Source organism: Pezoporus wallicus, unplaced genomic scaffold (genome assembly GCF_028554395.1).
Source record: "Pezoporus wallicus isolate ANWC-B61680 ecotype Strahan unplaced genomic scaffold, APGP_CSIRO_Pwel_v1 contig_747, whole genome shotgun sequence".
Classification (NCBI taxonomy): Eukaryota; Metazoa; Chordata; class Aves; order Psittaciformes; family Psittacidae; genus Pezoporus; species Pezoporus wallicus.
In genome coordinates this window covers 1,324,860-1,351,034 of record NW_026638457.1, presented here as the reverse complement: position 1 = coordinate 1,351,034, position 26,175 = coordinate 1,324,860, and the positions used below count along the sequence as shown (strand labels likewise).

General features: G+C 37.8%; 1 protein-coding gene across 2 annotated transcripts in view; it reads left to right on the top strand.

Annotated features, from left to right (window-relative positions):
* MMS22L (MMS22 like, DNA repair protein) overlaps positions 1 to 26,175 on the top strand; it is a 90,999-nt gene that overhangs the window by 51,553 nt on the left and 13,271 nt on the right. For both annotated transcript variants that reach the window (XM_057410826.1, XM_057410825.1), the window contains exons 15-20: positions 13,587 to 13,777; positions 16,206 to 16,356; positions 20,572 to 20,714; positions 21,471 to 21,613; positions 21,769 to 21,928; positions 23,659 to 23,828. In XM_057410826.1, the coding sequence (XP_057266809.1) occupies positions 13,587 to 13,777; positions 16,206 to 16,356; positions 20,572 to 20,714; positions 21,471 to 21,613; positions 21,769 to 21,928; positions 23,659 to 23,828 (958 nt within the window). The remainder of the gene's footprint in view (positions 1 to 13,586; positions 13,778 to 16,205; positions 16,357 to 20,571; positions 20,715 to 21,470; positions 21,614 to 21,768; positions 21,929 to 23,658; positions 23,829 to 26,175) is intronic.

Genomic DNA, 26,175 nt, shown 5'->3' with positions numbered 1-26,175 from the left:
CTGCCCAGTACAAGAGAGACACGGACATCCTGGAGAGAGTCCAGTGAAGGGCTACATAATTATGGGACTGAAATCTCTTCTTCGAGGAAAGGTTGGGTAGAGGTTTAGCTTGGAGCAGAGAAAGCTCAGGGGGATCTTGTCAATGTATAGAACTGTCTGAAGGGAGGGTGCAGAGAGGACAGAGCCAGGGTCTTTTCAGTGCTCCCCAGTGATCATGAGCCAGAGACAATAGGCACAAACTGAAATGCAGGAAGGTCCCTAGGTCCCTCTGAACAGCAAGAAACACTTTTTCACTGTGGGGGTGACCAATCACTGGTACAGGTTCTTCAGAGAGGTTGTTGAGTCTCCTTCCTTGGATATTCTCAAAAGCCATATGGACATGGTCCAGGGTAACCAACTCTAGGTGTCTTTGCTTGAGCAATCCAGACAAGATGACCTCTAGAGGTCCCTTCCAACCTCAACCATTCTGTAATTCTCCGATTTCTCAGTAAGAATGGAGAACGTGGGTTTTGCACTCAACAGTATGTATTCAAGGCAGGACTGGTGCATATAATAACAGGATACTGTTTCGTGTGTGCCATCTTTTTAGAAATTTGCAAATGAAGAGCTCACTTAGGAAGCCTAAGAAGGGGTTGGGTGGATCTTTCTTTCGAATATTTTAAAGAGAGGTGGGCTTCAACAGAGAGTAAATGCTGCTAAGTCAGCTTATTTGCTATGACCCTCAAGTCTCTGGTTGTAACTCTGTCTTGCTCTGATGGCAAGCAGAAAGAGCTGTCATGAGAGATTGATAACAATGACCTTGTGTACCAGCAGTGATTTGCTGTTTCCAGCTAAATACATAACAACTAATGCTGTATATTCCCTATGTGACAAATATTAGTATTTCTGTTCCTAACAAGCTATAAACTTGAACAAAGATCATTTAAAGTGATCTAGACTTCCTGTTCTTTCAAATATACTTTGTAAGCCAAATTTAGTCTTACATTTCGAAAGAATAAAAAATAATGATGCCCCTATAATTTAAAGAAATGCAATTACAATTTTTCAGTAATTTTCTAAGAAATCTGTTACATAAAAGGTGACCTCTGTTTAAAACAAACAAACCCCTCAAAAACAAAGAGTGAAATGTCTCGTGGTCTGGGCTAATCACAGAGTTTCCAGTGATTCCTGCAAGCCCCCCGCCGTCAGTGGTGGGCAAGTGTATTTTGTGTTTTTTCTTTTAAGTGCTTATCATGTGAGGTGATGTGCCCCCAGTGCGATAGAGGTTGAGGCATGTTTACTGTTCTGAAGTTTTGCATATGGCACAGAAATTTATTGAGGAAATTTGTATTATTTTGATCCAAAATAGTTATAATGGCAGGTTGTTTTATAGTTTGCTATTCAAAATACGGCTTTTAAGAATTGAAATGAAGCTGTTTTAAGTTCAATGAAATGGTAATGGTTTGGAAAATTTTAGATTTGGTTTAGCTGGGATTTTTGTATGTATATGAACTAAGAAAGGGGAATAAAGCAATTTAGGATAGTATCAATTTCAGTGAAGCCTGTCCATTTTTTTTTCCTTTACTTTTGACTATTTGTTCTTTCAGAGGATTAAAAAATTCTGAATCTTACCTATGCTAAAGCTTTGCTTAGGCAAACCAAAGGTCTTTTTTAACTGTTTGCTTTTTCTGTGTTGTTTCTTTGAAAAAAAATGAGCACTAACTTACCTGTTCAAAGCAACAAGATGACTCCCAGTGCTTTGAACAGTGCAGAAGCTAGCAAAGCACTTGGCTGAGATCTGTGAATTGCTGAGCCTTGCTGCTGCTGCTGAAGTCAGTTACCTGGATTGACTCCCTTGGGACTTGAAATTTTGTGACAGCAGAGTCACTGTGTGTGTTTTGTGTGCTCCAGTTTATACGTTGTGTTAAAGACACAAGGAAGACTGCAGTCGTAGCATATGCATTCATAGTACAGGGGAGAAGGTAACTGGCTGAATACCGGTGAAGGTAATGAAGGAAAATTGCAGTTGGGCTCAAATCAGCTGTCTGTTTTCACCAAGACTATTCTACAAGCTGAAATGCGAACTAGTTGCACTGAATTAAGGCAGGTTGTGTTGTCTTTGCTGCTCTTGCAACCCTATCTTAGTTAAATATGCGTAGGAAAAAACCCCAGCTCTCTGGCACAGATTTACTAGGGTGGTTGAAGCGGATGTAATATCCCCTCCCAGCAGACCTGGCCCATGCAGGCTAGAGCTGTGTTGCTTGCATTTAAATTATGGTCATAACAACTTGTCTGTTCGGTGATGTAGTTAAACCCTTCGAGAAGGGCTAAGGAGAAAGTGCTAAATAATATTCTGCAGCTCTGAATGTTTGGTTTTTTTGTGCCTTGGTGTTTTAGGGCTGCGTGTCTGTTCCTGTTAATGTCTTTACTTTGTCTTTGAGCATAGTAGAGATGCTGGGGATTTCTTGTTCTCCCTGTATATTTTAAAAGTATTACTGAGCACACACAACATGCTGTCACAGTGAACACAGTGTTCTCTATTACTGTGCTTAGCTATCGAGAGGATTATATTGAACTCAGTAACCTTGCTGAAGCCCCTTTGTACATTGCTGCTATATTGATAATCTTCACATGATTCAACTGCAGTTGTGAACCTTTTATTCACAGCATTAACACTTTCTATCCCAGTGAAGTTTAGAATCTTTGATATCAGGAAATGAGCTCTTTGATGTGCAGATATTATATTTTTAAATTTTATTTTATTTTTGTGGTCCTGCAGTTGTTGCCTTGGAGAGTTCTTCCCTTGGGCATATATAGGGGATACTCATCAAGCCTAAACCATTCAAAAGAGGGTAAAACAATTTATGGATGAATGAATTAATGGTTAACTAAGGAACTGTTATGCCGCTTGCTTACAAAATAGTGAATGCTTTAGGAAAATATTTGTGTTCTAAAAGAAATCCACAATAACATTTTTAGAGGAATTAAGAAAAACATTTCCTAGTGTTGCATCTAAAAATAAAGGAATATTACCTACAAATCAGTAGATTCAAGGAGCAATATAAGATGGGTTAACATTTTGTATCGGTGATCACAGTATAATCATTTGGGTTGGAAGGGATCTTAAAGATCATCCAGTTCCAACCCCCCTGCCATGGGCAGGGGCACCTTCCACTAGACCAGGTTGCCCAAAGCCCCGTCCAACCTGGCCTTGAACACTGCCAGGAATTGATGAATGCAGATCTATTCATGAACAGCTTTCCTCTAAAATTTAGAGTTAAATGCATAGAAAATAATTTGAACTTATTGCCCCAGGTTCAGATTTGCACACTGTAGAATCACAATTTTGGTGACACTTGTTTTACCTCTCTTTAAAGTAAATGGAATCCAGCCAGTAAAAAGTAATTTCAAGCTTTATTTTCTTTTCTTTGTCCATGATTTTCTTTTATGCTAGTTATTTTCTAAATACTTGTTGTTTCTTGTAATTTAATAATAATTGTTTCTGATAGATTGCTAGCTTATTTCTCCATATATTCAAGACCTTCATCAAGCATCCAGTGGAAATTTCAAGTGTTTATATGACAGCTTTCACTTTCATCTCCCAACTATGGCATCTCTGTGTCCTGGATCATTGCAAGTCTCACTGCATCCACAGTCATCCAGGGGAGTCAGATGGACAGGAGAGGCTGATGATAACACATTCCAGGTCTCTCTTCCACCATATAGTGCATGGGGGAAAAGGTCACTGCAGGAAGAATGTGATGAAAGATATAATGCAGGAGGGAGAGCTGCCTGTACTTGAGGGCCACTTCATTTGTGTGGTTTTAGTTTTGGGGTTTTTTTTTTTTCTTTCTCAGTTAAACTTTTCAGCATTTGCTGTCTGTCCACTTTCCTTTTTGGAGAATTTCCACATTTCTTTCTGCAACTCCATGAGTTAAAATAGCCTTTCTCTCTGCCAAGTCTGTTGGTGGCATTGTCAGAACTTTTACTGCTCTCCAGTAAAGCGTGGAATGTTCAGGCTACTACTGCTTTGGCCTTTGTGCAGCTTTTGCCTCCCTGTTGAAAAAAGTAAAGGAGTATAATATATTTAAAGTTTCAAGGGATGGCCATACTCAGAGAAGCTGCAACTTAACAGACTATCAGCTCTTACTTTAAACACTCGTTTTGAAAACTTTGAAGTGGATTAGCTCATGGTTACTTTTGCTAATTTTGATGATTCCTTGACTGAGAAAATACATTAAGCAATGAGCGGTAGCTTTGCTGATTATGTATCTTAACATAATATATTAATGTTTCCATATTGCTGTGGAAAGACAACTGTCTTAAATCCTGAGACTTTCTGTTTGGTTTTTTTTCTGTGCCGCATGATGTTTGTAGTGTTACATTTAAATCTAAAGAACAGTTTAGTGAAGAACATAGATCTACCAAATTCCTTTGTATTTGTTTCAAAGAGCCACATTTCTTGAATCATATTTCTCTAATGAAGTAGCTGCCAAGCTATGTATTATAGCATCTGTTGTTTAAAAAGAAATATGTTAATATTGGCTTAAAATTTGTGTACATTTTCCACTTATTGCGGGGTCAGTTGCAATGCTTATGTCTTGGGTCTTTTATAAGGTTTTTATAGTATAAACTTAAACTTGGAAAACTTGATAAAGAGTGCTGGTTTGGATTTACTTCTTGTTTTAAATGTAATCAAATGCTTTTAATTAAGCAGTTGATGGACCTGCTTGTAAAAGATACATAAAACAAACAAAAAACCAACGAGAAAATAGTAAAAATATAGTTGCATGTGAGATTAGTAAAAATTTGTAAGAGCAGGATTCTCTACCTATGGATAGTATAATAATTTAGTTACTGACAACTTGCATCATCTGTAATAATGCACTTTCAGGTAATGTGAGAAAATATTGTTGCTGCTTTACTTGCATTATAACATTTTAAAGGGTCTGTCACATTTTCCCTATCTTTCCTATGTTTTTTAGTGAATATCCCAAGTAATGTGTAAGAAATGAAACCTGGCTTTAGTCTTCAAAACAATAAAAGGAAATAAAGTAGTTGTTTAAAGTGGTTAACTGTTCTTAAAATATTTGTGTCTTCAAAGAGCTTTATGTAATTTCCTGAATAGGTTTAGTAATGGGTAAGGATCATTCAGTTTAAGGTATTTTCTGTTGATATTATTTACCTTGGGAAGGTGACCCTGAGCTAAATTACAATATGTGATTTGAATGCCCATGGGCTGCCCTTTATTGGTTTGATTGGGGGAGATTATCTGGTTTTCTAATATACTTTAATTACTCTGCTTATATGAATTGTCACATTAGAAGCTTCTTAACTGTTGAGTCTGTTCTGTCAATGATCTACTAACAAAAGGAATATACTAGGCTCTTCCACTGAGATTTGAAGATTTATACCATCAATGAAAGAATTGGAATGGCTCTGTTTAAACCTGCTCTATCTTCAATAGGAAAGAGTATGTCATCTGCTTCTATTCAGGCAGCAATTGGTGTATGGTAAATTGAAAGGATCTGTAGCCTTTTTAATTTTGTTAATAGGCATTTTTTTTCAATTAAGGGAACATAATGCAAAATACGTTTTAGGATGTTTAAGGGTGATGTTTTCCTGATGTGTGTGTGGGGAAAAGAAAAAAACCCACAACAAAACAGAAAATGGTATGATTAAGATTTCTGGGTGGAGAAGGGTGGAGTATCTTCTAGCAGTGATTAGCTAAGGTTTCACAGAAAAGCTGCGGTAATTGAAATGGTGCCCTAATGTCTGTGTGTGTCTCTTGCAACCTAAGCTAGATGCACTGGCATTTTTATTTACCTCTCTCTCTCTATATATATATATCTACACACACATATAATCAAGCCCTTTAAACTGTGGTCTGAAATCACCTCAGTCCTAGAGTGTTATGGTGATTTAGGCCTCTTTTGACCTTTTACTCCTGAGTACTAGGACATTTGCCTGCCTGGTACCTCTGTTCAGGTGAGCTAGGAGGATAGCAGAAGTTGGAAAACTCCTTTCAAATGATGTAGGGGTCCTCCATGGTACAGTGGTCTGATGGCCTACAGTAACAGGCCCAGCTGAATAGAACTTGTTTGTCATCTGCAGCATGCATGTCTTATACAACAACCCACTCTTGCCTCCTATGTGGGACTTTGTCTACTGCCAACCTGCAGAAGATGCAAAGTGAAGGATTGAATCCAGTGTGTGGTGTGGGTCCAGAGATGTCTGATTCAGTGTCAGGAAGAACAGAAATCTCTGTGCTTAGAACAGTAGAGTCCCACTGCTGGAGGTAGGTACTTGTTGTGGTTTTTTAGGGTTTTGTTGTTTGTTTTTAAATGACAGCAGTCCCAATGATTAGATATCTGTTACCTAGTGACTAGGACATAATATAGGAAAGAAAGGGTGTCATAGGCTCCATTCTACTCTGCTCTCCTGAGACCTCACTTGGAGTATTGTGTACAGTTCCGGTGTCCTCAACATAAGAAGGACATAGAGCTGTTGGAGCAAGTCCAGAGGAGGACCACAAGGATGATAAGGGGGCTCTGTATGAAGACAGGCTGACATGTCTGATGTTGTGCAAGTCTCTGCTATAAAAAACTTCAGCACAATTGGATGAATTAAATCATTTGATAAAAATCCTGGATGTTAGAGTTCTGAAAAGCATCCCTCTTCCCTTGTTAGCCTTCTTTGCCTTGTCACACCAATCAGTGTTCATCATACTCATACATATCCAGGCACATTATTTGGACATCCTTTTTCCAGTAAACATTTAAACATGCAGTTTATTGTGGATTATTGAAGCAAATTAAACTGAAGAAAGAACATCTAACCATGATTTAATATGTGCTGATCTGATGGGGGCATGCTAATGTTTGATTATATTGCATCATGATTTTTCCAGTCCTGTTTGAACATCCAGCAGTACAGCTCTGTGATGGTGATGATGCTCATTATGGCTTACGCAGTGCAGACTTTTTCATTATAAACTGTGGGGTTTTTTTCAAATGTTCTTTTAATGCATGGGAAAATTTATTTTTGGCCTAAAGTTTCTCACGTTGGTTATATTTCTGGAAACTATTTTTGTATTCCATAAAGGTGGGTGAAAATTATGTGCTCTTTTAAATTTTGTTTGTTGGGGGTTGGGTTTTTTTAATTATCAAAGAGTAAAAAGGTTGTTGCTCAGATGTGAAGAAACTTTATACGTACTTTGCGTATGATACAGAAACTTTATATATACTTTGTGTGTGTGTATTGGTGATACGGAAACAAGAGATTCAGATTTGAGGTGGGATTGCTGCTTCTGTCTGGTTCCTACTGCAGTCATACCAGTCTCAATATACTGGGTGATATATAAATGAATATAAAAAAGAAATTGTATCTCAAAGACCTTGGAAACAGATTTGAAAGAGGACTTGGATGTTTGAATCAAACTTGGATAGAATTCAGTCACCTTCTTTCATGCATGTTTCGCTGAATCAGCCTGAGTGTGAAAGTGTCTGAAAGTGTGTAGGTGACTCCATTCTAACCACTGAAGTTCCCTAGGTACCTAAGCTTCTGTGCCCAGAGACACTAAGGCTGTTTTCACAGGTCTTAGTTGTTAAGCATTCAGCTTAGGCTCTTTGAGGACATCAGCAAAATGCTTTTGGACTTAAAATTCTTGTAAGCATGCTGTCAGTGCACTTACTAAACATGATGATAACCAGGAGTTCAGTGCAGAGCTCTGCAACCCAGCATACCTGCATTCATAACTGTGGTCAAGAGAAAGGTTTAAATTTTTACACATTAGATCCAGTGGTCACATCATTCACCACTGATCAGGAAGCCAAAAGGTTTTACCATGAGATGCCACATCCATGGCTTGCCACCGGTCTCTGAGTATGGTTAGGTTGGGGCACTTTCTTCTTGGAGGAACTGGGCATTGTGGAACCACTGTGCAGCTACCACTCCCATGAATCCAGATCCATTTCTTTTTCATGAATCTGCGTGTATAAGAGAGGTAGGATCGTACAGGTTGTTACTTGTAATTTGGCACAGCTCCATGATACTGTACCTCTTCACTCTGAGCGTGGGGAGACACAGGCATAGGTTGCTTACAGAAGCTGTGGCTTTCCCATCCCTGGAAGTGTTCAAGGTCAGGCTGGACTGGGCTTTGAGCAACCTAGTCTAGTGGAAGGTGTCCCTGTCCATGGTGGAGGGCTGGAAGTACATGCCTTTAAGGTCCCTTCCAACCCTAGCCATTCTGTGGTTGCAAGCAGATTTGAACCCAGATGCAACATTTTGTTACTGCCTTTGTGCATGCTACTGCTGTAGTCCGCACATAAACTTTCCTTTCTTGAATGTTTTGAAATTTTCCGTATAAAATTATCTAACTCTAAAATGTTGTCTCCTTCACACTTGTATTATATTTTATTGTAGTATAAAAGGTTATGATTTCAGAAATGTATATTTATTTAATGTAAACTGCATAGAGAAGCACAGACATAAAAATAAGTAAATGCTTATGAACAAATTATTAAGTAGAAGCTGAACAGTGAGTTTGTCATCATGGGAGTTGGAATCCATATGGATTAATGAAGTAAGTGCTATAGTTGCAAATTTCTATAACTATCATGTAACTAAATGGCATAATAGTCAACTAGTTGAATGTCCATACTGGATTATTTACAAAGGCATATAGAGGGCACGCGGGGATCTTTTTCATCTTAAGCTTGGATAGGACTTGTTACTGGAAATGTATGTGGCTTCTGCCAAAGCCTCCCTTCCAGTTCTGGTCGCTGTAAGGATAACAATTCTGATGGAATGAAAAGAATTGAGTAGCAGTATTAAAGGAGTACAGAATTTTATGGCATTTGAAGAAAATGAAATTGGGTGAGTAACATTGAACTAAATTCTGAATTGCTGCTCGGTAGATACCGTTTGGTCACTGAAGCTGAGTGGACTGCTGTCTAGCAGAGATCTAGTTTCACACTGGTAGGAGGCATAAATTTTGAGTGCATCACTGCAGTGAGATTTATACAACCACAGAAAATATGACTAGATAGATTCCTATGGGAAAGCCTGATCTTTTGCTGTGCAATAGTGTTTTTTTCAGGGATTTTGTGTGTGGGAAAGGGAAGCAGAAACACCTTTCCTTATGAAACAGAGCAATGTCAACTGGCACTTCTGTTCTGGATTTTATTTTAATGCCATGTTTACTGTGTAACTTGCTAATCCTAATCTTTTCAGCAGAAACAAATATGCTTTTCATTATGTTAATGTGGGGTTTGATTTTGAGGAGAGCTTAAGCTGATAACTTTATTGTTGTGTACATTTCCAAGTAGCTGACATCACTTCTGGGTCTGGGGCTTGTTGAGAAAATGTAAAGCTCTTCTATCATCTTTGCTGAAATCAGAACTGTCACTTTATTGTTCTTTGTGTCAGTTAATCTCTGCATCTCTTCAGTTCTCTGTGCTGAAATCTTCAAAGCTCCCCACAGCTGAAGAAGCCTCAAGTTCCTGCAGTCACTTCTGTTGCAGTTACCACCTCTGTGGCAACGTTAAAATAGGACCAAGGCACAAAGCATTTGCTGCCAAAATATCAAAATGAGAAACAGCATTGATAATCTTACAGTAATGCAGAACCATGACAGAGTAGAAATGTTTGAAAGGAGAATCTTCAAACTCAAGTATTATTCAACTTCCATTCATCTGCAGAGCGCAAAGCCCCTATTACCTGTCTTTTAGTGAGATGACGCTTGGTTTCATTTCACTTTGCCTGAGTTTACCTTGAAAGAACAGATGCTAGTAGTTGAAATTCTAAGCATCAAGGCCATTTATCATTTCAGAAACACTCATATATCTCTACTCAGTCTCCCAAGATTTATCCAGGGGTGTTGGTCCTGCAGGTGTTATTTTTTAATTATTTATTTGCTTCAACATCAAAAGATCATTCAGGTGCTTTAAAAAGACTTTCCTGATCTTAATCTTGGCTATACTGGTGTCATGGTTTAAACTCAGCCTGTAACTCAGCACCACACAGCCATTCACTCACCACCACCCCACCATCCTCCTCCTTTCCCCCTCCTGGGCTGGATAAGGAGAATTGAAAGAACGTAAACCCCGCGGGTTGAGATAAAAACAATTTAATAACTAAAAGTAAAATGTAATGATAATAGAAAGAATGCCAATATTATAATAATAGGAAACAACAAAAGAAGAAATGAAAGCTCAGAAAACACAAGTCATGCACAATACAATTGGTCACCACTGATACCCAGCCCGACCCAAGCAGCGATCTGGCCTTCTGAGTGACTCCCCCAGTTTATATACTGAGCATGACATGCTGTGGTATGGAATTCCCCTTTGGCTAGTTTGGGTCAGATGTCCTGTCTCTGCTTCCTCCTGGCTTCTTGTGCCCTCCTCACTGACAGAGCATGAGACTGAAAAGTCCTTGATCAGGGTAAGCACTACTTAGCAACAACTAAAACACTGGTTTGTGTTATCAGCATTGCTCTCAGACTAAAGCCAAAACAGCACTGCACCAGCTACTAGGAAGGAAAAAAAAAAAAACCAGCAAACCCAGTTGTATTTGGGAGCCCTTGTAGTATGTGTCCCTAGCAATGCTGGTAGGAAGAGAGAGGTCTTTTCTCATGCTGAGGAGTTCTGAACCCTTGTAGATCAAATTAAATTACATTATACTAAGTCTGGATGCCAGTATGGAGCCAGTGCAGATTATGGACTAATAGTGACTTCAGTTTCCATTATGTAGGCAGGCTTCTGCATTTTATGTGTTTTACTTTTTCATCTTGACCTAAAGTTTCACTCCATTTTAGTAATCCAGGCTTGCAAAAGCATGGTTTATGATTGTAAAAGCATGGTTTATGATTTCAGTACCTGCAACCAGATAAATGGCTGCAATTCCTTAGGTGTAGGGTGTAGAAAATAACCCCTCATGTTACTGCTATACCTATACATCCAGCACAGTCCTCATTCAGGTAGCACAAATATTCCCTTCTTTAATAAACCCAGGGTTTATTTGAACTGATGGCAAAATGAAAATGCACAGCTCTTTTTACAGAAATAGGAAAATCGTGGTTTAAAGCAAGTAAAGATCACACCAACTTACTGCCATTAGAACAAGGTGGTTCCAAAGCTCTTAACACAATGGAAAACTAGATGTATAGTTTCAGAAATGATGTTTGATGGTATGATGGAAGCCTACATAAAATGTAAAATTTTATTTATCCATATTTTTATTGAATGAAAAAGTTTGCTTGTTGGTAGAAGTAGCTGGCTACATCAGCTGCAGCGTATATTGATGCCTCATCGATTCTAAGCATTTACCTTATTTCAAGCATTTGTGTAGGTTACTATGAATAAAGATAAATACTGATTTGTATGAGTTGCCCTTCCACTGACACAGAGATATATTACCTTACTTTGGAAGTCTGTACACCCTTCTACTTTGCATAGATGGCTAAAGGAGATGGAAGACACTCGTCTTTGGAGAGGCAATTTAGAGGGGAGAAAAAGGTCTTTGTGCAATTTTACAGCCTAGTCTGGCTGTAAGGGCAGATTCTGTTCCCAGAAGTTTTATTCTTTACACATTCTTAAAGTAAAACAGAAGAGCCCTTTGGTTTTGCTATCAAACTTTTTTTGGTAATAGACAAAAATATATTTCTAACTTGCTTCTTCAGCCCTGCTTTTACTTTTTGCATTGTCCTTTAGACCTAGCTCACTTTTTCTACACTCTTCCCTTTGTGCTTTTTGTAATAAGGGGTACTCCCAAAGAATATTGCCTGACTTTTAATGCTAATCTTGCTTCTATTTCAGTTCATGTTGACTTGGAGAATATGCCTTGTAAATAGGAATACGAACTGACATACTAAATATAATCCTTAGTTTCTTTCTAAGCATTGATTGTTTTCACAGCATCCTTAAAGGGTAAGCTTCCTTACTATCCAAATATCATGGCTGGGAAACTGAGGCTCACAAAGGCTGTATGATTTATGTGAAGCCACAGAGGGAATAAATGTTGGGTTTAGAATTCCTGGCTTTTGTTCCTGTGTTTGGATTCACGCTGTCTCACAAAGAAATCCTTGATTCCTCCTGATATTACATACCTTTCCATGTCCCATTCGAAAAGTAGCTGATACTCAATTCTTTCTGTCTGTCCTATTGAAACTAATGAGTGCCTGGAGACAGGCATAAGGTATCGTTACCTTTGACAGCCAGTATGTTTTATGTTTAAAATTATGTGTTAGCAGGATTTTTGGATACTAATTTGATATAATGAGATGCGCTTCTAATATCAACCCTAGTTCAGGAAGGCCTTGCAGCCAACCTACTCTTTATTTAAAATTATTCCATTTCAAATGTCCTAATGAGTGCTGTGAGTTGTGTAATTCTTTCATAATTTTCCCAGATCCCCAGAAGGAAACTGGTGGCTGGAGTTTTTTCTGGTTTTGTTTTGGTTTATTTCAAATTAGGGTGAGTACAGAATAAAGATCTGGGGGAAGAGTGAAACAGTTGCTACTGTGAGAATAGCAATTAAGAAAGAAAATATAATAGTCTACAACTGTTAGTGTTAAGGCAAGTCTCAATGCCTCTGCTGTTTGCCATTATCTTATAAATATCTTGACTCTGACTTTACAGTGCCGTTTATAGAATTTAATAAAGCAAATGTAATAATGCTGCCTGTGCTTTAATGCACAATCTCAATTGAGTTGACCAGAAGATAAATAGGAACAGGAATGATAGTACGTTCCTACAGATTGTTTTTAATAAGCATGTTATTTAGTTGATCAGCCTGGTGCAGTAATGCCGCCTATCCTGCTCTACCAGACAAATTTATTAGTGCTCTCCCCCCCATTTCTCTGAGAACATTGATTCCCTGCAGACATATCTCTATTAAACCTCTAGAAAGTCACAACTTCCAAATTAGATTAAGTAGCAGGAATGGTACTAGAAGAATCAAAGAAAATTGAGTGCATTATTGAATTCATGCCACATTGTCTCAGGAAGAGATGGGAGTTATGTGTAGTGGTAACTTTTGTCCTTACTGTACTAAAAAAGGTGTGGGCACTGCTGTCAAACCTAATTGCAGCAGATTGCGATAAAGTGAATCTTTTCTCTTATCTAAACTCCTACCTAGTGAGGTTTTACAAATGAGAAATAGATTTCAGAAAAAAAAGCTGTACAATTACTCAGAATCATTTGCCACTATTTACTGGACACAACCCTATCCTAAAAGCCATACTGACAAAAATTTTAAGAAAGCATCTGGCTTTGGATTGTCAGCACACTTGCTTGTCATGCTAGCAGTTGCAAAATGCAGATACTCATTTTAAAGCTGCCTATTTCTCATTTTGATCTGACATATTAAAAAGCATATAATTAATGGTTGACATTAGTAATTAACATTAACTTTATGGTGCTTAATATGCCATCATTCATCCATCAAATAACTGGTATGCATAATGTCTTTGCATAAAGGTTTTAATTGCACAAAATGATCCTTCAGTTCTCAGGCCCTGGGGTTTAAGGTAGTTGTAAATATGCTTTTAAAAGATGTGGAATTTTCACTTATTGAATGTAAACATTGTTTTTGTTTCTCTGTAGGAGTGTGCACAAACGTGTAAGCCAGGGACTTCAGCTAGGGACTACGGCTGCAGACGCACAGCTTCCATTAGTGGCTAAAGAGCACCACCTTGCTGTCGCCAGTGCTCTCTGGAGAAATTTCTTTCCCTACTTGAAGAGCCAGAGAATGTCACAGATGCCGCCTTCCCCACAGCTTGCTGATACAGCTGCAGGTTAGCATTGACCCTCCCTACGACTTACTGGACTTGGTCTATTTCTGGATCACAGGCTTTCAAGGATTTTGTATTTTGGGATATTTCTACTTCCATGTAGTAACTTAAATTTGCAGAAATGCAAAAAGTAGATTCTCTGCTAAATATTTTGACAAGAAGGAATATTGTAACTGTGAATTATTTAATAGAATGCAAGCAGATTGAGAACTCCAAAGGGGTTTAAAGCTGTTCAAGTCTGAGTTCGTTTTCACTACTAGTCATAGGCTATAATCAACATTGCAAACATTTTACAATATAAATGAGAATAACTTCTTTACATCTAGAATTTACAGCTTTTTGATAGTTTGTTACAATTTTGTGTTGAACTGTTCATTGTGATGATTTTTTTTTTTAATAATGTTTCATATTTTAAGACTGTTTTTAAAAGGTTGACTTTTATTTTTTTTCCTGAACCCTTACGGTCATGGTCATGAAAATATAATTAACTGTAATTATTTATCTTGCTTTACACTGAAGGATTTTAATCTTGAGTACAACATTTCATGTCTATGTGAACTCCACATGCAATGAGTTAGCATGGTAGTGAATAGAAAGAAATACCTGTTTGATCTTTAACTTCAGTAGCTAGCGTTGTATTCTGTCATTACAATGGAATCTTATATTCATTTAACTAAAATTTAGGGAAGTGAAATATATAGTATTTTTTCCATCATGGTATAAATTAGGTGAAGCTACAAGCTCAGAAGTACTGAGTTAGTAATAGAAAAGTGGCAAGACCCTTCATTTGAAGCAGCTCTGCAGTAGTTAGTAGGTAACATTAATGAAAGAGGCAGTGTGCAATAGTAGTGGCCTCACACTGGTGAAGCATGTATGGGAAACAGCAATACAAATCAAAGGAAGAGGTTGTTAATGTCAAAACTTTCATTCATTTCCTACAGTGTTATATCTTTTTATATTAGCACAGTGAAACAGCAAGAAGAACAACCTATTATAAACTCCACTTAGAAGCAGGGGTGTGCAGTTGTGACCTTTTTTATAGAGATGTGTTAGGCAGTACTACAGAGGAAGGCAAACCCTTCCCATGCTGTATGAGCTTTTCGCCTTAGAGGTTGCAGCCCAGAGGAGAGCAGCTGTCACAGCTCTCCGGCTCCCTCTGCCAGGCAAATAGCATGGGACTGACATTCATTTCTGTCTCCTGTTTCTCCCCTATCCGTGTCATGGCTGATGCTGCAGAAACAATAATAATAATCTGGAAGGAGGCTGGCACAAATTGTTTCCTCACCTAAGGCAGAGTGGAGACTCTGTACTACCGGTTTTTATTCTGAGGTACATAAGGAAAAGTGAAGCCCTTCATAGCTTAAGGTAGTCTGTCCCTATACTATTAATAAAAATAGCTTCATTGTTGTTTCTGAAAACCAGTTTTTTTCAGTCTAATTCAAAGTCAGCTTTCCAATGCATGCAAGTTTAGAAATCATTATTTTAATAAATTAATATTACATTTATATTTAACTTGAATTGGAGAATGTTGGAGCTAGTGAGCTCCTTTATTTCATTGCCTCCCCAAAGTCAGTTTTTTCTGACTCATTCAGTGCCTCTCATTTCCTATAACCTAATAACTGCTCAACATTTCAGATTACGTTTTCTTCTTGAGCTTAAATGCATTTATCATTTGTAGCATAAAGAATGTGCTATATCTTTTATTCTGGTAGTCTTAGATACAGATTCCATAGTAGAGCTAGTAGAAACAGCAAAATTAGCAAAAACTCTGTGCAAAGTATTGTCCCACTTTCTAGATCTGCAACTGTTATATGAAGATCCTTTTTTCACAGATAAGCTCGCCCATAGTACTTTATTTGCACAGTAACTTCTGATACATGAAAGTGTGTTCTAAAAATAGGACAGGTACTGGCTTTTACTGAGTGAATTATTTCCAGGTATACTTCTTCACTGCAAGAAGTGTATGAAAACAGCAAAGCAAATAAATAAAACTCAACCTTGTAAAGCACAATAGTACTTACATGTACAAGGGAAGAAATGCTGGATGGAGGCAAGAAAGGGAAGCCAAGAAGACAAAAAAAAAGCAAGTTTTTAAGACATTTTTTGTTGCATTGGTGGTAGAGCTATGCCTTCGGGATTTATAATCTGTGGTTTCTTGAAGATACTTAAAATTGCATATGTTTGGATCCCTTTTCTCTCCATTGCATTCAGTGTGTCATGTTGACTTACAAGCTCCTCAGGACAGTGACTACGTTTTAACATGTGTACAAATGCTGTCTGTTAAGAGTAGTTGCCCAGTTTTAACTGAGATTTCTGGTACTTCCAGACGGCACATTCTTAATTGTAATTAATCTAGAATGCTTTTCAGTGGAACAGGGATGTACTGAGAAACCATTAACATGGTGCAATGTTTTCCTTTCTTTAAAATCAGGTTTTACTCTCTTAGCTTTGGATATACCCAGCAAAGCCCTATCAGATCTCCAGCCACAGCCCGTTCTATCAATGATGCAGCTGTTTGGATGGGATGACATGGTGTGGCCTCAGCTGGTGTCAAGATATCTAAGTCACCTAATTCAAAACAGGTGAGAAATTGCCGCTACTTGTTCTTCCAGTACCTTCATTAAGCTTGTGGAAAATGTTGCTTCTAACAGTAATGTTTCATTAAGATGGTCCAGGTTCTTCGCATCTGCTTAAGTTCTAGGATTCGTGAAATCATCCGTGATGTTTCACAGGGAACAGTGGGTGTGTTTTGTGTTAGGTGGTCTGTTTGGGGTTTTATGTGTAAAGATACTCAAAATTTGTCAGGAAGATGAGTATTTTGAAAATGTTATTTGTGTTTTCTATTGCAAACCACTTATTTTTTCCCAGTGGAGACAGCAGTGTTACCAACAGAGCTAGAAAATGGGAACCTAGACAGTATCTTCAGAGAAGTACTTCCATGAAGAGCGGTAGTGCCTCTTAAGTGAAATGCCTGAAGCAGTAACCTCTTTTAATTTGCATAGTTATACTTATCCACCCCTTCTACCGTTGCTATGCTTGAGCAAAGTTGTTACAGTGTGGCAAGGTAGTAGCCTCCTGCCCTGGCTGCTGTTGAATTTGTGCTTGGTAAATTTAAAGGGCTGGACTTGCTTTTCCCTTGTGGGTTACGCTTAATACAAAAACTTAAATCTTCTCATAAAACGTCAAGATAAACATTGTCACGGGAACCTGAAGATGCTATATAGTAAGTATTCAGTGTTTAAATATCTTGACTTCTTCAAAACGAACAACTTCTGCAGGAAGCCAAGGAGGGTAGGTTGGGCAGAAATGCATGCATTAAAACTTTCTTTTTGACAAGCTTGGAATGCTTTCTGAGTGCGTATTAATATTCATGTAGCTCAGGTTTCTGAGATGTGCTAAATGGATGCTGTAAATTAAATAATAGGTTTAGAGAATATATCACATTTCTGTGTTTTACATGCCAATGTTGAATTTTCACAGACTCACAGAATTGTTCAGGTTGGAAGGGACTCTCGAGATCAAATAGTCTAATTTGTCCAGTGCTTCTGTGCAAGCTTCTGCTTCAGTCAACTAGAGAAGTTTGCCCAGGGTGCTGTCCAGTCAGACTTCTATATATACCTGAGAAACTTTATTTGCTTTAAGTGAGCCTCTAGGAACCTAAGATAGATGTATGGTGGTGGCAGTGGTTGTTGTGGTGTTTTGGGTTGGGTTTTTTTTTCCCCTCACCCTACTTCTGAATCAGGCTCTGGAAGCAGGGGAGGTGAGAGATGAGAGAGAAAGAGTGTTTATATGTCAGGCTGTATTTGAAAGTGAAAAATATTGCACATTTTTAGGGTACGTATTGTACTAAGGAGAAAAGCTGTAAATCAGGATATAGTAAAGTGATAGGCAAAGATGAGGCTATGGCCTTCTTGCAGAGAGATGTGAAAAGGTTGAATTTAGTTGCTCATGTGTTAGTTTGGAACTCAGGAGAGAAGTGTTCAGTCTTTTGATTTGCTGTATTTCTCTTGTATGATCTTTTGTAGGGTGAGTTTCATGCAAGGTTGCTATACTTAGCACGTGCTGAATGAAATAGGAGTTAAGCATATAAATATCCATTTACAATTTGAATTTTGTTGCTCTTCAAGTAGATCAAGAAAAACATTTTCATGCCTAAACTGGAATTTTGGTATAATTTAGGTGCTTAAGTCTAATTACCAGTTCCCCCAGTAAACACTCAAGTAAGTGATTTAAAGTTACTTAAGTATTCATTAGCAACACTGATTAAGCACCTGACTTATTCTTATATATGTATCCACAGATATATTGCTATGCTGGCGGAGGTAACATTTACTTTGTTTGGAACCATGGGCAAAACATTCTGTTCCCAGGTGTTTGGGGGCACGATTGCATTACAAGTGCAGAGCACACACATGTAGCTAGTACTGAGTTCCCCATACAGCCCTGCTGCCATAATTTCATCTAAAACTGCAGTTAGTGGTGGAGATAGCTCTCTGGGGTACATTACTTGATTACATTTGTAACACCCAAGTTAAGTGGGTCTTGCACTCCTAGGGAATTCAAACCTTTGTTTCCAAATAATACTGTAGGAAGGAATAAGAGGCCCTTTCCCTCTTCTGGCAGGTTGTGCCATGGAGTAACTGAAAATGTGATCTTAAAGGTCTTTTTCAACCTAATTGATTCTATGATTCTATGTCAGGTTCCTGGATCCATGCTGAGAGAACTAGCAGGAAAAATCATGGCTCCATAGTTGAGGGTATTTGTCTTTTGCTTATATGTGCATGTTCTCATTCTTTCTGGTTCTCTCTCGTATGTTCTCACTTACTTTTCTGAATCTTCCCTGCTGGAAGCATAGGACAGAAAGCACTCACACAGAGGCAAATATTTTTGCCCCCTTTGTTGGGTTCACGATTGTCCAGCCCCAGGGAGAATTGTCTCTTTCCCCTATCAGTTGCCTTAAAAACTGAAGTATCTGAGACTAGGCAAAGGTATGTTCCTACCTCATCATCAGAGCTGTAAGGTGCTCGGATTTCCTCATGAGTACCTAAAATAAGACTTTTTTTGGTAGAATTATACAGAGGTATCATACTTCAAGCACTGACATTTTCTTATATGCTAATAAGATGGCAGATTTTTGTGGCATGATTCATGTACTTCTTTACCTTAGGCAGTTGTAGAGCAAAAGTTATCAAAGTATCTAAGTGCTGGGATCTTAAGACTTCATTGTTAACTGCGCTCTGATAATTTTCACATCAAACATTCTCAGTTGAAAAGTAAAAAGATTATTTTGTTGCTGATGCTGTTATATACCCTGAAAGCTTTGGGAATATGCACACGAGCTTTGGCATTTCTTTTGCAGTTATGCCTAGAAGTTCCTCTCCAGATATCTCTTGTGTGATGTGTGATAGTATTATAACCAGTCTAAACTAACTGCAGGCATTTGTATGAGCTCACTGGTTTAAAAGAACCATTTGCCATGATTCTGGCAGATAGTAGTTGTTCTTGCCTTTCTTAAGGATTAGGGGCGTATTGCTCTCTAGTTTTAGAAAGATGCCTGAGTGGCTTACCTACTAGTAAGCAAGAGAAATGAGAGATGAGACTACAGCAGGAAGTGATTTTGTAAGCCTTTGAGGCGAAGTAGACTAGCTGTGTACATCAAGATTACATAAGGCTGGAATTTTTTATACATTACTGTAAAGAGCATTAAGTCCATAGGCATCCTGTTTTTTTGGTGCTGGAATCTGATTTTCATTTTTTATATTTTATTTGCTTGCATTTGGTCTATTTATTTTGTCCATAGTACCTCAGCAGGGATGTACAGTCAAAATATGCAGCTGACACTGGTTTTAACAAAATGAAACAGAAAGAAAAACTTTATTAATGTGAGAAGCAGAATCCTGTTTGGTTCCCATCTGGAAGCAAGCATGAGTAAAAATTTGGTAGAAAATAAGTAGATTTATATGTACATATATCAAGAAAAAGAGTACAAACATTTTTCATCAAAGTTGAAGCACTTAGGACTGACCAGGGAGCAAATCTCTCACATGAAAGGTGTAGCTATTTGGAAGAAATTTCACTGACCTGAAGCACGCACAGAGCTTGTCCAATAGGAACTGGAATCAGGTTGCAGAACAGACCTGCTGTCCATTATCAAGGGGTTTCTGTGGAATTAATGATGTGGGGCTGGTATGCTTGGGATAAAGTGATCACAGCAGCTGCTCATGGTGGTAAAGGCAAGTAAAGCTTTGGGAATACTGAACAGTAGAGTTCAGGGATTGTGCACTGAGTGTTCATGGTGCCATTGGCTCCAACCTGACACCTGGCTGTGTTTGACTGAAAGTATATGCAGCAAGTCTGCTGAGCTAGCTTTGTCTGAAAGGATGGAGTAGCTAAAGCAGTGTCAATACGAAGTTCATGGTTGATTCAGATAACCATTTCCAGCACCAAACATCGTCAGTTTAGATCATATTGTCAAATTACCCATTGTTAGAATAAGCATTTCCCAATGTGAATTTTCCCCTCTGTTTTTATGTAGCAAAAAAAAACACGTGCATGTATATATATATGCTTTTATATTACCATGTGTGGCATTACCAGATTTATCATGTTCTCTGTATTTGGGCATCAGGATATTGTGAGCAAAGTCTGTAGAGTACACAGAACGAATGCCAGTTGGCCTTTCTGTTGCTTTATTTCTAATTGTTTCTGTGCCCTGTTTCTGTATGTCTGCAGCAAAATGAGCCACTCTGGCACTTTTGTTAGATCTCTACCTTTTTCTTCCTCTTCTACCCATGCAGTGCACTGTGTGAAGCTTTTTCTAGTATGGGATATACATCCTATGAAGCTTTGACAGTACGTTCTTGGTTTCGATGCGTTTTGCAAATGTTCATAGATCAACCAAGTGGTATGCTGGCCAAGACAGATGCTGAGCGAACAGTTGGTAAGTGTTCACATTTCCCTAATGTTTGCAGTAGCGATTCTATATTGCAAAACTGGCAAACATTTTCAGCTAATTACAAAATGTATTTTTGTTTGTATTCCTTTACTTTTACCTAATTACAAAATGTGTTTCTTTTCGCCGCTTGTGCTATTTATTGATAGTTTGCCTGCTCTGCATATGACAAATTTATCACAAACAAAGATAAAAGAGCTGTTTCCTTGGAAGCAAAGAACAAAAACTTGCTCCCAAGGAGACAAGCTATTTTCCCCCATGGAGAAACTGCTCTGAAAAAAAGTGAAAATCTGAAGTAAATAGTCAGAAATCATGCTGTGAATGCCCTAAAAGAAAAAACAAGGGAAAAAAAAATCAGTTGCAATTAATTCTTGCCTTTTTTGTATTGGATATTTTGGTTTCTTAGAGCAATCCCTTCTATAAAACAGTGCAGTTCTGTTTATCTGTAGAATACATCTTCCAGTGACTGTTTTTCATATACATTTTGTAGATTTTGAAGAAAGCCATCAGTGAAATTAAAGACTTTGTTATCCATACTTAAAACTATTAATTCTCTTATAACTGTATTAGAAAAATAACTACTTTGGACACACATTCTTTGTCTAGAGAGGTGCACTCTGTTGCAGAATCCTTGTATTTTAGACGTTTTGAAAGCATGTTTCATTTTATTATTTTGGGACTAAGATAAATTGGAAAGGACAACTGTACACTGTATTTACTGCTGTGCTCTCTTGTAACAACCAGGGAAAGCCTATACGGAGCAGCTGACTGAAATGACAAGACTGATCTCCAAGCTCTCAGAAGTACAAAACATTCTTTCAAAGGGTCATGTAGAAGAGTCAGTTTTCAAGCAAGACCCTAAAAATGCTCTTGTACAATTCATTAAGGTACTGTATATCTCTGTTAGCCTCACAGGACAATTTTAGTGAAAAGGAACTTTCTCTCAGATTTTTGCATGTACAGAAAGAAAATAATTACACAAACTTCATAAGAAATGTAGTGATTTCATTTGTATTTATTTCAGTGTTTTTTGTTTTCTCAGGCTGTTGGTAGAACTTACAGCAGCCTTCAGACACTCCCTGAGAAATCTGCCATGGTAGCAAAGACTCTGGAGTATTTAGGTGATGTATTAAAGAATGTAAAACCTTACCTGAAAGTAAAAGGACCTCCGGAAGGTCTGCAGCTTACATATTGGATCGTAGGTAATTATTTTGCAACCCATGTTAGGAAATAGTTTTACAGAATCAATAAAATGTGAGTTTTTATATTTTTATATATATCATAATTATATATATATATATATATATATATATACTGTCCACTTTAATGGTTTAAAAAAAAGTCACCAAGATGTTAGCTAGATATTTAATTTTCTTCCACTGATTTTCTTTGGGTTTTATCCTGATATCTAATCTCCTTGTGTTTTTTTGTTGTGTTGCTTTGTTTTTAATTATTCCTGTAAATCAATATTTAAGATGTTTTCATGTCTTTTACTACTGAAAACTACCTGGTTTCCCTAAACAAAACCAGAAACAATCATGAGACAGTGAAGCAGTGTTATGACAGGCTTTCTTTTTAGTAATGAAAACATAATGAAGGTTTAAAAGACAAAAAAAGCCCAATTGGGTGTAATTCAGTTACTTCTTTGCCTTCTGTGGGCTTGTTAAATTATAAAGATAGAGCAAGAAATTTATCAAATCTAAACACCTCCCTCCTGTGTTCAGACCGTCTTCTGCTGTCCCCTGCATCACAGCAGTGATAGCAGAAGGAGTACTTCTAGCTGGAATGAGCACATTTCCTTCAAAGCAGGCAGCTTTAACAACATTATTAGAAGTATTGTTAAGTGATTGTTCTCTTTCTCTATTATTGATCATTGTGTTTTCTTTCACTCCACAAGATTAATGTTGCTTAGCCTTGGTTTTAGGGATGGTAATGAATGACTTTTATAGACTAATAATATCTTGTAACAGCCTACTTTTGCTCTCTCATTATTTTCAACGTCTTAAGCATATTTTCTTGGGATACTTCTATATTTCCAACCCAGCAAACATTTTCTTGCTTCTGATTAAATCTAAAGTTAATAGGAATCTTGTTCTATTTAATCTGTATTTTGAATATTAACACTCATATGATATATGGAGTTATTTCCTCAAGAAAAATTATATTTCACCTGCATTAAAGTTATTCATCAAAGTTAGGGTATTTACATATCAATATCTTTTTCCTTTTTTTTTTTTGCAACTCAAAAGGAAGATCTTAAAACCAGCTCAGAGCTATATACGTGAGAAGTTAATGTGTTGAAAACAAGAAAGATGCTCTTTGAGGTTCTCATTTTGTGAATTAGGAGTGACAAAGGTCTGGAGAAACCATACTGGTTTAAAGGAGTTGGCTGCCCCACATTCTTTTTAGCCTCCTGAATTAGATGCATGAAAGAGATTTTGAAAGATATATAATGTTTTCCTAACATTGAATTGCTGTGTGAGTAGTTGCTGATATGGCCACAGTGTTAGATAAATGTGAAGGGAGGGCAGAGGCAGTGTCACTCTGAAAAATGCAATGAACGCAGACAGTAAGGTAAATGTTTTAAGTGCATGTGTGCTGATTGCAGTAGTGTTATGTATCAAGTTTAGTTAATTTTTCTGCATGGGTGTGGGAGGCTATCCTTTCTTCAGCATTACTACAGCAGCTTCACTTCCCTGGAAACTTGTATTGAATCAATTTAGTACTTTCATTTTGCTGAACTGGAAATGGACTTGGGTTATCTTGACTGGGATTTTTTAAAGGAATACCATGGAATGAGTGCATGGGACTTAAATTGCTTTGGGATTTCTTGCAATTTTGGGGGTTGGGTTTTGTTTGTTTTGGTTTGGGTTTTGTTTGTTGGTTTGGTTTGGTTTTGTTGATTGTTTGTTTGTTTGTTTTTTCCCAACAGGTTGTCTGGTAAAGTTCTGGGCACCAATACTGGCTACTTCCAAAGCACAGCAACTCTTGTTCCGCATTGTGGATTGCTTACTGCTGCCACACTCTGTGCTCCAACAGGACAAAGAGCTGCCTGTGGCTTTGCTGTCTTCCATTCAGGAAAGCCTACCTCTTTATCTTCAGGTAAATGTCTGAACTCTATTATCAGCAGACAAATGTGTCTTCAGGAAAAGATTCATATTGCAAAAGATGTTTTCTTTTTCCATAATCAAAACAAACGTTGACTGAAGCAGCAAGAAGAGCTTTTTCTTCTTGTAGAATTAGAAGGAAAAATGCCACCCTTTCCTCTTGTTGCATGCAGTTAGGCTGTGGTACACTCCAGAGCTTCTAGTCTAATTGCTTTATACGTAAAGCTTTTAGCCAACCTGCTGTTTACACTGGTCTGATGTGACAGATTTCTGAAGCAATGGATCAAATAATCTTAGTATGTAGCAAGACACTAGTTGAGATGACAGAGCAAACAGATGTTTTAAATCATCCTTGACTTGGCTAACTGTGGATAATTAAAGTTGAACTGCTTTTTTTTTCATTGCCCTTAGGAACAAAAGAAACTTCTCTGTATGTCATGACACTGTTTTATCTTAATAGTTTGAGAATATGTTTTCCTGAATCAAGTTCCTGCTGCTTACACTTACATGAATAAAGCCTTGCCTGTTATTCCTCCTATTCTTCCCTCAACTTACCTGTCACTCTTGAAACTGTGAGGCTTGTAGAAAAAGACTAAATCCTTCTGGTGAGGAATAGAAAAGAATATTTTTTTAAAATAAATGACATGTTTTTCCTTGTAAATCCCTGGGTCTTCTTTGCTTACTATTTTCCATTTCCTCTTAGTCTTCATTTTGATTGCAGTCTTAACTGATCGTTTTACAGGATTGTATTGTGAAACAACGCAGGGGTGACAGTCTAAACATCCCTTGGATTTATTCCTTTAAAAGTTGCACTGTGATCCATGGCATGTCACAGGGAAGTGAAAATGATTATATAATGATGTGCAAAATATGACTTTCTTTGCTGCTCTGTAGGTATTTTCAGAAGCTATATACATGTAGGGCCATCTGGACACTGGTATTACTACGGAGTGTGACTGTTTGCTAATTTAGGATTTCAGTTGGAGAGCACTGTTTCTCTGTAGTCTGCACATACGGATGTAGAGTTAAGATGAAAGCACTCCAGTTGTTTTGAAGTCCAAGTGTTGTGGACCTTTGTTTCCTGTTTTCTTTGCCAGTCTCTGACTTCCTGACCTCACTGTCCTATTCTTCAGCAGTCTGGTGCATAGTCCATGTGCTTTCCGGCTAAGCTAAGCGATCTTACTGGCCAGATAGTTTATTTTAGACAGTTGCTGCTTCTAGAAAACAAGTAATTCTTTAATTTGACAAAAGCTTCCGGAGAAAGAAGACAAAGAGGAGAAGACTTTATTTTTCCTGTTTCAATGTGGAACTTCTACATTTTATGAATTGTTTGTATTTACAAAGTTGCAGCATTTTTATGAGCTTCAAAATGCTTCATTCATTCCAAAATACTTTCTTCCCCTTTAATTGGGACGTGGAAAAATTCCAGTTTAGAATCAACTTGAAAATATTTTAATATCAGTTTTAAATTCTCTTAGGACTGCTTCTGAACTCCTTTGAGATCAAGTGGATTGTAGGCAATCGCTGACTTCTCAGGTTATCGTTTCACAGTTGGCTTCAGCTAAGTTGACTTAGGGCTAAATTCATTCCCTTTCACCCTCATGTGCATTCCCAATTAATTTGCTTTAATGGTTCTGTGATTAGCAAATTGTGAGCTGATTCAACTTGTAACTAGCCCATGAAACAAACAAACAAACTAAAAACAACCCCCAAACCAGAAAACTGATAAAACACTGTATGTGGGAGGGAAAGCTTGTAAACGTGATGGGAGGAAAGGCAGAGAACCAGCATCCTCTGTTAGTAATCCCACCTTGACTAACTTAAACTACTGGCTCTTCATCAGGGACTGCAGCGATAAGACAAGGGGTAACGGGTTCAAACTTAAACGGGGGAAGTTCAGGTTAGACATAAGGAAGAAGTTCTTTACTGTGAGGGTGGTGAGGCACTGGAATTGATTGCCCAAAGAAATGGTAAATGCTCCATCCCTGGCAGTGTTCAAGGCTGGGTTAGACAGAGCCTTTGGGACCATGGTCTGGTGTGAGGTGTCCCTGCCCATGGCAGGGGGGGTGAAATTAGGTGATCATAAGGTCCTTTCCAACCCTGTTCTATGATTCTATTCTATAATTCTATGGTGAAATGTGTGATCAGACTCTCCTTGGGTGGCTGCCCTGGGTCTGGTGCCCATTCATGGAGGTGGAGCAGTGATGTTTTAGTGCAGGAGCCTTAATTCATCCACCCTAATGTTAGACAAACATTGGTTTATAGCTCTGTCCCTGTTAATACTCCACTTTACAACTTAATTCCTTGGCAGTTACATGAAAATAAAGAAATAGGAATTTGGA